Genomic DNA, 11,781 nt, shown 5'->3' with positions numbered 1-11,781 from the left:
TTTTTTTTAATTCCCCAGAGGTGCATAGGCGCATACAGTTATGGCACAAAACCTCTTCAGATTTCAGTGTACAGAAGAAGTCTGGCTTTTTTTTTTTCTCTCTCTCTCTCCTCTCTATATATCTATCTATAATCTATGTATTTCTATCTGTAATCTATTTATATATATAATCTTTCCAGGAAGAACACTTTTCAATTAAAAAAGTCTCCCAGGTGGGTGTAACCCCCCCATTATCACAGCTGTATAGCTTCAAATGTTGGTTTTAGAGGTGGGGACAGAGAAACCTGTTGAAACTGAGTGCTGTTTCATATCTTTGATGAAAGTTGTTGTGCCCATTCAGAGTTCACATGCTTCTTGCTTTCTGTACATATAATTCCAAGAATAAACCATTATTTACTATGGCGATGTTTTAAAATTAAGAATCATAATTGATGTTCAGATAAACGAGACAGTTGGCTCAACTTGCTGTGAGAGCACTTACTAGGGGCTAATGATGGGAAGGGTGGATTGCACAGCTCACAAAGGTCTTCCCTGTAGGTATGTAGATGGATGCACCAGCTGCCTCGGAACTTGTTAAGAGAAGTCTATACTTCTCCTTTTGCTTTTTTTTTTTCCTTCTCCACCATCTCTCTCAGTTTAAAACCATGTCAACACTAGTTTCTCACACTTCTTCCAAGTTCCTGCCCAGCTGTCCTCTCATATTTTTCAGCTTTTTTTTTTTCCTTCTCCACCATCTCTCCTCAGTTTAAAACCATGTCAACACTAGTTTCTCACACTTCTTCCAAGTTCCTGCCCAGCTTTGTCCTCTCATTTTTCAGCTTGTCTCACTTATAAAAGTATCATCCCTACCTGTAGGAACTACATAGCCTGTACCTGTCCTGTCTGTCCATCAAAACTGCAAAAACTGTGACTTCATTTGTGTTCTCTAAAATTCGTTTTTCCGTAGTGCTCAAATCATTGCATTCTATAGAGTTTTTCTGATAAACTTTTCATTTTGTTGCTTTTGTTACCCATTTATCTAGTTGCTACAAGTAAGTTGTTACTTGCCATCTCATATGTAGGCTTCTCTGGTGTACTACTTTTTTGACACAGATTCTAGGTTCAGTAGGCCTAGAATTAGGCTTTTTCAATATTATCCTGTTATAAATAATAAAAATGCAGTCAGGTGATAATTAACTTCTGTGATTCAAAACCAAACCCGTATTACCTCCCAAACATGGATAGATCTTCATTATGTATAGCAGCTAGGAAACCTTGAGGAGGGAATAGAGCAGTGGAAGGGGTTGGTTGTCTGTATAAATAACGACTTTTTGACCAGGGAGAAGTTAGGTGGATCATTTGAAGTCTGCTTGTTTTCTTAAAGAACAGTCAAAACTGTGTTTTATTATGTTGCCTTTTCCTGGACCAAAGTGAGCATCACAAAATGTTTGTAGACTCTTGGCTTCCCAAGACCAAAAGGGTTTGTATTCCTGCAACACTGATTGAAATGTTGGGTTTTCTACAGTAGATTATTTGGGTGATTTGCTGTGCTTTTTGAATTCTGACTGAAAGTTACAGGAAGATTGAGTTTGGGCATCTTTTATTTGTTCTTACACAAGTAAATGGTTAATGCTGCTGTTGTAGCCAAAACACTGCCTTCCCCAGTGAGTTTGCTGGCTGCCATGTAGTATTTGTTCACCACCCTCCAGAGCATGGCTGGCAACATTTCAGTGGTGGTGTGTGTCCAATACTTGTGAAATGCCTTTGTTATCTTTCCGGATAAAATAAGCTATGTAAATGTACAACAGTAATGTTGTGGCTGAGCATTCTCTCTGGTCTCAGTGTCCTCCAAATGGGAGCTGTGTATGCCAGGGCACTTTGAGAACATCACAGCCATTGCAGCTATGTTGCTCTCGTCCTGGCACCGTGTGAACAAATTGAATCCACTGGCAAGAGAGAGGTCGGGTTGTGGTTCAGAATGTCTTTCTGAAAAGAAGATAGCCATCATTTTCAGGAGCCCAAACCAGAAAAAGAATAAGTGTGTAGACTGAAAAATTGCAAATAAGTACCTAAGGTTCCAAGGTTCCCCACTGCCGGAACACAACGTGTATTTATTGGAAGTCGATAGCATCCCTCAGACCCGAATGCCAATAACAGAGAAAATGTGACTTGCATAATCTGAATTCTCTCTTTAGGCTTGGTGTCACAGTGGGAAATGCTGTATTATGACTTACACCAGCCATAGCCATTTTCTCCTGGTTCAGCTAAACCCATGAAAGTAACTTATTCTGATAATTATGGACATAGTACAACTTTCATTCAAATATTTTTGGCAGGTCAAATATATCAAAATATGATTGTAAAGCTACTTTTTATTGATTCCAGAAATAGTCTTTAATGTTTAGTCTCTGGTTTTCAAATAAAGCCAGAAATATTTCAGTAGTTTTTCTTTTTTTCTTTGGAGAGGAAATGGATAATATGGATTGAGATATGTCTTAAATTAATTGCACTTACAGGAATGATATATCCAATCACTGTCACATTCCCTGCTGAAATTTAAGAAATCAGTATATAGTAATTTGTCCAGACATATCTGCAGTAGACATTGTGTTCTTTCTAATTTTTGAGACTGATAATCAGAGATGAACTTTGGATGATGGCTGTGCTCATTCTATGACTTTTCAAAAAATAAACTACTTAGAAAAATTTTGCAATAGGAAAAAATATTTAAACTATTTGGAAGTGTTTATAAGTTTTAATGTTGGCTAATTCGTTTTTTGATTACACTTATAAGTATACTGGTAACATCTGTTGTGCAAGTTACTGTACACAGTTACCATCCTGCAAGAAGTTCATGCTTCAATTAAACTCAAGTTACCAGAACTCAGCACTGAAAGATCTTTAAAAGTCCAGTCACTGGAGTTCTCTTCATTTCTAAAGTACTGTAGGTACTGAGTCCTTAACAAAATATATTATGTATGCACAAGTGAATCAAATGCTAGGTGAATGAGTCTTGTCTGAGGCAAACTGGATCTTACCTACATGCCAAAGATATTCCAAGGGTGGACACCAGAACTACCAGCTTTATTCACAGCATTAGCAAGTAGGTCCATTGAAGCCAACTGAACAACTCCTGGGAGAAAAGTTGCACGAGAAGTGGTTAGAGGAACAAATTATTGATGACTGGGCTTCGTGTTTAGAGTGGGGTGACACTCTAGCATCAGTGACAACAACAAGGCATGTTATATTAAAAAAACCCAAAGTACTAAATTAGATTGTCTGTACCGGTGTCCATCTCTGTATGCAGTTATCTCTTTCGCACACCTAAATACATCTTTTCCATGCATGCTGCTAGTCTGAATTATGTATCTACTTCGAGGTACGTAGCCTTAGTGACTGTTTTTTGAAAACTTGGCCTTTGAGAGAGACATAAAGCATTTGGTTAAATTAATAGTTTATTTAATGATCGCTTGAGCTAAGTTTATGAATTGACTGACTGTTTTTAGCAAAAATAGAGAAAAAGTTTTTCTTATTATTTCAACATTACAAAGTAACTGCCTAATAAAATGTGTGTTTAAAAACTATGCTTGTTTTACTACTACAGCATGTAAAAAAAAAAAAATTCCTTCTAAAATCTATGGAGGACTAAAGATCTTCACCCTAGGTATCAGCAGTAATATCTTAAGTCAGTTAGCCAGGCTATATGAAAGTAACTTCAAAGTTGAGTGCAATTTCGTGTACATTGCTAATTCTTTTCTGCCATAGCAATGTCTATCTGTTGCAATACATTGGGATCAGATATCAAATGCTAGGTATCAAATTCTTCCATAGTAGCTAAACAAAGTGTTTGTAGAGGAGAACTTATCTTTGAGCAAGCTGCTGAACTTCTCTTTGCCTCAGTTCCCCAGCTGCATAAGTATATATAGTATTGTGTATATATACAAAGTATATATTGTATATGTACACATACACACACACACCAGCCACTTGTGGAATGGTGATGTTTGAAGCATATGTATTTATTTTCTTGTACATGTTTCACTGAGCAAATGAAGACCTACATTACAGGAAAGTTAAGGGATTTGCCTCTCAAAAAGCCAATGAAAGACTGAATAATCAAAGCCAGACCACTCGAGGCCTCTTGAGCTTACCTTAGCCACACTATCATCCTTCCTCCTAAATATACAGTTTCTCCTTTAACTACAGGCAGGACACGTGGCTGCTTTCCAAACATGCCTTTTCCTCACAGGGGGGCCCAGGCGGTGGCAGTTTGCCAGTCCTCTATGGACAAGCTGATAACACAATATCCGTTCATGACCCCTCTTGTACTGTGCAAGGGTCCTTTAATTGGGAGGAAGGAAGCAGTGCATCCTCTTGGAGCTGATGGCTTGCCAGAATTATCCAGGGCCACGCGAACCCAAGTGAAAAGTATTTTTTGCTGCCTTCTTAGCAGTAGTAAAGTGAGATGCACTTAATAACCGGTGATCGATCTCTGCATGGGGAAACACTCCATGCTTCCAATCTCAGCAGCACTGCGTTGCAGAGATTGGGGGTGTTGCTGCTCTGCCGACTGGTGGCATCTTGCTTGGTGTGAGGTTCCTGGCCCCGCTTTGAACCATGATTAGCTGCATATTTTTCTAGCTGTGGTACTGTTTATGAGAAGGGAGAAGTGCCCAAGGGGCACGCACCCAAAAAAGGTGAAGAGTAAGTTAATTCTTTCTGAAGGGCCACGAGGTGAATGGCTTGGGACCTCTGCCTAGATTAAAGACATGTGGCAGTAAAAGATTCATGATGTAAGTCCAGACTGTTCATCAGGTATGGCTGGATAGTGCTTTATACTAGATAAAGAAACTGTATAATAGAGGAAAGACAGCTTGTGATTAAGGCACCGAACCCAAAGTATTTTGTCAAAGCCTAGTTCAATGAGAGATTTCTTCAGTGCTTCTCAAATTTCATTGTATTTCTTAGTTACACCTATGTCAGTACTTACTTTGCTCTCTTTTCTTTTTACTTGTTGGTTTGTACTGTGTTCAGTAACCTCCATTAGAAGACATTTGTCAGCAGAGCCATACTGATAAAAATCAATACTTTTTGTGTGCAGCTTAGTACCTCAGTATACACTAGAGAAACTTAATTAAAAAATTGTACAAAAAGTGGCAAAAGTCTCTGATATAGTTTTGGATTCTGTTTGAATATTGTCGTTCACAAACCTCTATTCCTAGCTCTGTTATGGTCTAGAAACATTACTGTAAATCAAGACATAATTTTTTTTTACAGCAGTGTGTAACTGTTCTTATAAATTTTTTCTTGTTTCTTAATGGATGATGTTAATGGGAAAAAGACTTTTTAAAAAAAATACAAAAATAACCATTCTTCTACAATCCACTCTTTCTCTTTTTATTTGACTGGGAGAATAAGCCTCGCTGCGCATGATAAAAATGCTTTAGACATTTACCCAACAGTGAATATAACAAAGGCAGTGATATTGCTTGCCCTCTGATCAGCTTTGGTTTTTCCCAACTGCGGATTAAATTTTATTTCATAATATCATCACTCGTCAAACATACTTATAATTGGCACCCTAGAGAGATAGCCACAGGAACTGTGGTACTGCTGGAAATGTTGGCTAAATGTTTATACTTTTGGAGTTTAGAAAAATATAAAGTCCAGTAATTCAGTGATTAGCCTTTGGATGTGCAGAAAATAGCAGCAGAAAAAAAGACAATAATTTATTGTGATGTTAATTCAACACTTTGAAATCACTTTGACTGAAGTTTTCAGTTTGAGTGCTTGAAGAATGTAATTTTATGCGAGTGTTGTTAGATATGACTTATCTGTGATTTTTAAGGGATTTAAACCTGGCACGATGGCTAAAGGGAGTTGTGTGTGCTAGTGAAAGAGACTTTAAATACTCAAGATTGGATAGAGGACTTGACAGTGCTGTCGCATGGCAAGAAATAACTTCACAATAACAGATGTAATTCCCCAGCCTACAAGTAACACAGATTTTCTGTTGCTTTATTGTTCAGTGTTGCCAGGAACATGCTTTCTGCTCAGCATATACTGTAGATGGCAGTAGGGTTATGCTAGAAAAGGGTACATGGGCTGGAATAACTAAATTAAAGGATGTGTGTAAAACCTATGGATGGTTTCAGGTTTTGAATCTAAGCCACCTGTTTATAGCAGATCTAATACTTACTTGAAGAACCTCCAGAAAGGACTGGTTATTGTTTGTCACTTCTGGTAAAGACCAGGCCAGCTTTTTCCTTCCATTTTGTTTGGCTTTGCCTGAATTTGTTTGGATTTGCTTCAAAGTAAGCAGACATCTTTGCAGTTTATCATGGTAGATGTGAAACATGGCAGTTTGTGGATTCACAGACAATTCAGACGCCCTCACCTTTCCCTGGCATGGGACATGAATCCATTGTGAGTGACACTGATAGCCCCAGGATTTCGGGACTATCTCTATATTCCCAAAGTCTTCAATGGCCCTCTTTCTACTCTGTGTTTGTGCACAGAAGAAATGAAGTAGGACATGGCGCCCTTGGTGTAGCAGTTCCCCTCTGGTGAGGTCTGCCGGGGTTAAGAGTAAAGCATGGTGCATGCTGAGCAGTCTCCTGCTCCTGAGACCTTTCTTTCAGCCACACTGACCGGAAAGGCCCATAATTGAAGAGGGCCCGCTCAGCCTTCCCAAATAATTTTCACCCAACTCTGAAATGCTGACTGTAGTTTGCTTTTCTCATTTCCTGCATTGTCTTTGGTGGCTGATGCCTCTTCTTCCATTATAACCCTTCAGCTTCCCACAGTACTCTCTCCTTGCCTCCTGTAAATATGTTCTCCTGTTGCTCTTCCTCTTGTGAGTGCCTTCCCTAGGCAGAGGTTTACTGATCAAAATATTGTCATCAGTCCTTTCCTTGGATGTGGTGTTGTGAACTCACAGATTGCATGATGGGGTCACGGCTCTGGGCTTGGGTATTCCTTTGCTATATACATACATCTGTATGTGTACACACACACGTATGTCTGTATATATGGAAAGCAAAGTTTGGGAGAATTGAACAATATTAGAGACTCATTGCCCATGAAACATGGGTCGGAGACCATTGGCCCACTGTAAAACACCCATTCCACAAATGAGATCACAGCAATGCTCCTGTTAAAGCTGAGGATCTCTCCTCCTCTACCTGCTTGAAATCCAGGACTGAGTCCCCGTAGTGCTGTCCTCACTGGGTTTTCTGAGCTCCCTTAAGGGCTTTGCATTAGCAACAGAAAAGAGACCTTCTGGTGTCACTTCTGCCCCAGTGACAAAAGAGCCAATATATACTCAGCCCCATGTTGCATCAATTCTCTTGCTGTGGTCCAAGTGTCCTCCTCCTCATTATCCCTGTATCTCCTCACTGTGTGTTAAATTCACTTGTTCTCTCCGGCTTGCCACAGGCACTTATCAGCCCTCACCATATGGGTTAATATTGCTGTCATTTTTAATGAAATCCATTTATTGTAAGGAGATGGATATGTGGGTTTTGTGGTCTCTTGTGAGACAATGACTACGTTGTGATTTCTTCATGGCCATTACCAAAAAAACCCCTTTTTTAGATAGGGATAGATAGGGACTCTATCACGTGAAGTAGAAATATGCAGTGTTAATGCTAAGGAACAGTATCCCATAACAAAGCACATCCTTGCCTTTCAGGGATGGGAAATATATCTAATCCCTGACTGCTATTTTAAAAAAATGTAAAAAAAAAAAATCCTTAAGGTCCAGTTTCTCTTTTTGCTTGCGCTTAATTTAATTCCTCTACATAATTTTAGATTATCCACATCATTTACAGCAAGTAAACATATATAGCTTACTAGTGGAATCACATCTAGATGTAGGATTTCATGCTTCTTTAATATTTATTATGGTCTTCAGCTCACACTGGAAAGTTACACAAATGCATTCTGTATCCAGTAACAAAATAGTAAAATACCAAAACTATCATAACCAACTTTTAAAGATAATTCCTGAAGCAGATGTTCACAAACAGACAATTTTTATTAAAATAACAGTGGGAAGGAGCTTGCTTTTGTTTGTTTGGCCCTCAAGGAAATTAAAAAGCCTTTCTATAATTTTGATTATAACTTCGAGAGGATTTTATTGTACCAAGGATGTGGTTGCATGAAGGATGGAAACCTTAAGGGTTTAAAACCTGTTTTTAAAAGCTACAAACTGAACTTCTCTTGTTAATCTTAGGAAACAAAGTCCTGTGGCAATTTTCTTCTCTAATGTGCAGAACATGTAGGTCTGTTATAAAAACCGATAATACAAAAATGGCACCCACTTCTTCAACACATCTGCTCCCTGAGCATATGTAAGGAGTATCTGCAGATTCCTGTGACTAAAATAAGTACCTACGATTAATCCTACTGGGGCAGAACAACGGAGGAGTAGTAGGTTCTTGCACTTTTTTTTTTCATTATCAATAAAATAATTGACCTCCATTTTAGACCGTGAAAATCTAGGGAAACTTTTGCTATTGGCTTCAAGTCTCCATTGAGCTGAAGAATGTTGGCATCAGCGGTGAAATTTCACTGGGATTTTGTGATGGTGCTGTCTTGAGGATGTCTTCTCAAAATACATCCTTTGCACTGTATAGCTTGTAGGAACAAGTACAAAAATTACTAGTAATGATATTTTTCTGCTACAGAAAGAACTTGATCTGACTTCTAGAGCAAGTTTGAAGAATAGGGAACTAGAGAAACTCTTCTTTTTCTGAATCCTTGTGTACACTGTTCAGAAAGATACTAGGAGGCGAGGGAGACATGACCGTCCAAAATTCAACAGTGTCCCTTTTGTGAGGTGGTTTTTCAGAATAGAACTACCATTATCCATGCATTTACATGTATTGAGAAGCAGCTAAAGCTTTGCTTACGATAGATGGGAAAGAGGCTATGTCCGTTGACTGTGCACAGGACTATGAACAAATTACTTTTAAGGTCTAATTCCAGTTATTCGTGGGGGCCTCCAGAAGGTCATGGGACCTCTGTAAAATTGAGATCGTAGGCGTTTATGTGTATGTCTACCTATTGTGTATTTATAAAGTGGTTGTAGGTGTGCGTGTAATGTACATCTATGCACTCAGCAGGGTACACCTGTCTCTAGATTAATGGCATGCCTCAGGGCTGTGGTCCACAGTTATCAAAAAAAAGGGGCTTGTTAGACCACGCTGCAGCTTCTGTGTCCTTTGCACAGAAGCCAAGTGGCGGAGGTAAGGGGTGGTGAGAGGATGGTGCGTGTCTGGTCTCATGTTGCCATGAATTCAGGATGTAGCTGAGGGCACTGGCAAGGACCTGGGCTTTCGGAAGCTCTGCTGGAGAAGCACCCTTGACATTTTGAACAAGCTGCCTTTCAGACCCCTGTGAATTAAAATACACTTGAAGAAAATTTAAGTTGCTAAAGAACTGAAACTAAAAGGCCCAACTTAACAGAAACTTAGTAGTGACAAAACCAGCACAAAATACTCCAACATATGGCCAATTTGGGAATAAAGGATGGCAATAACTGGTTGATAAAGGAAGACTAAAGCATCATGTTTTACCCAGCAGGAGTGAAAAAACAGGTTTAGAGTGGTAGGAGTTGCATAAATGTTTAATTATGATGAACAAAATATTGATTCAGTGGTCTCAATAGTGCACTGCTAAGTTTGAGGGGTTATTCTTGAATGCTTACCAACGTCTGTTATTAAAATAATTTTTGTTTATTTGAAAGACTTAAAAAAACCAGAGATATGAGAGGTTTTTATCCAAACTGAAATGAAAACCACTTGCATTTCTTTAACTAAGTACAAGGGTTTAGGAAACAAGAAGATATGCAAAAGTGATTATCAGCCCTGCAGTATCTTGAAAGCTTGTGGAGGAGTTATTGTTGATGCTCTGCGTTCTGTAGGATCAGGCTTGTATTTTGCCTTCTGAGCTGCAGATCACACAACTGGTAGCAATGGGACAAGGGAAATAATTTACCAAAAAGAAGAGGCTGTAGCTATCGGTTTCCTTCAAAGCATCTTAACGTAAATGATTAAGGATAGAAATAGAAACAGAATATTTGAGACCTGAACTTAGAGTGATTACTGGCAGGAAGAGAAGTACCTGTGGTTGTACAGCAGTGGGCTGATATTTCTGGAGACAGGTACACCGAAATGGCAGCAGAGCTCTTCAGAATGGTGGTGGAGCACTTGCAATAGACAGTAGATGGTGCGGGCTTTTCTGGAAGAGGGTTTCTTACAAAAAAGGCTGATAGTCGGAATTTGGATGCTGGGAGGTGGGCGTACTGTATTCCTCTGATCTCTGTTGTTTTGTGCAGTTGTGGACACTGAGAGCACAGTTCATAAAACTCTGGCAGCATTTACTCAGAACCCAAGTGCTAGCCTGGCTTTAGGTTCAGATCCAAATTTTGCATTAGTCTCTATTTGAAACCAATAAACCTGTATCTGCCTCTTCTGGCCTGTGTTTATTAGAAATACTTTATATGCATTTTTTTAAAAATCATGTTTCATATAGGAGGACTCTTTCCTCAGAGTGGTTCATCTATAAGGAGCAGAGTACTCATGAAGATTTGGGACGTGGTTTGATCTCATTTATATTGATGAATCATAGAGCTATGATTCCAGATTTGGCACTAGGAGAAACTAGATATTAACACCTGTGCCATTTTTTTCTGCACACCGTTTTCTGACAAAGTAAGTTTCAATTTAATGATACTGTTACTTACCACTGTCATCTCTTCTTGATTTGCAGATGGGCTTCTTCCGCCGGAGGTACAAAGAAATTATTGAGGCTGAAAAGAGCAGAAAGGAGAATGAAGATAGTTGGGACTGGGTCCAGAAAAATCAGTGAACTGCCCACGAAAACTAAAGCCCAGTCATGTGACACGTGCTTGCTAGCCTATAGGTCCTGCTCTCGTATCTTCCATATGTGGAAGAAGGAATCTTCTCCAGATTTTTCGGAGACCCCGTTGATGCTGTGTCTTTATCACTCCAACAGGCTAGGGAACATATCCTGAGGCAACCACTGCAACCATGTCAGGTGACTGGAGCGATTTACACTTCATTTAAGAGCTGAACTTTGAACTTTGGTAACCAAGCTGCAGTGCAGAGCAATATTTATGAATCCAACTATGTGGTATACCCTCAGGGGAAGACTGTTACCTAAAAATATTTTTTATAAATATAAGCTTTTTATATTGATTATGTCTTTATATTTGTATCAATGTTTTATAGTTTCTATTGAATAGCTATATAGTTCACTCAAGCACTGATATCTGGCTAAATCCTTGGAAATACATATATGTATATATAAATCCTATTGTACTTTTAAACTTCGATGCAAGGGAGAAAAGAGAGATTTGCAGATCAAAGTAGCTGAAATCCTCATATGCTTAATTCACAAGGCTTGGTAATGTTGTATATAGACCATTTAATGGCAATAAGCCAAAGTCTTTTCACTATCTCTTTTTTTGAGTTGAATTTGGTGTTTGATTTATAAACTAAAGAACCTAAAGTATTACACAGATGTGACGTTCTGTATCTGCGTCTATCCGTTACTGGCTTGAATGGGAGAGGATGAAAACGCTTCCTTGGTGACATGTAGTAAGGCCTGTAGCTTGCTTTGGCACACTGAAGAAAGCATCACAGAATGTTTTCCTTTGGGAATTTTTCTCTTGCAGTCTCTAGTACTTTGACAGTGGCCTAGGACTGTACAATTGAGATACCAGAAGGATATCATTGGGCCAGCCACTATGGCATTGACAAATTCCTTGGAATT

General features: G+C 38.9%; 1 protein-coding gene across 1 annotated transcript in view; it reads left to right on the top strand.

Annotated features, from left to right (window-relative positions):
- ITGA9 (integrin subunit alpha 9) overlaps positions 1 to 10,854 on the top strand; it is a 224,514-nt gene extending 213,660 nt beyond the window's left edge. The window contains exon 28 of the mRNA XM_009273508.1: positions 10,756 to 10,854. Within this exon, the coding sequence (XP_009271783.1) occupies positions 10,756 to 10,854 (99 nt within the window). The remainder of the gene's footprint in view (positions 1 to 10,755) is intronic.
- Positions 10,855 to 11,781: the final 927 nt, after the last annotated feature.

Source organism: Aptenodytes forsteri, unplaced genomic scaffold (genome assembly GCF_000699145.1).
Source record: "Aptenodytes forsteri isolate BGI_AS27 unplaced genomic scaffold, ASM69914v1 Scaffold270, whole genome shotgun sequence".
Taxonomy (NCBI): domain Eukaryota; kingdom Metazoa; phylum Chordata; class Aves; order Sphenisciformes; family Spheniscidae; genus Aptenodytes; species Aptenodytes forsteri.
Note: the sequence above shows the minus strand (reverse complement) of the source record. Positions and strands in the feature narration are given on the sequence as shown.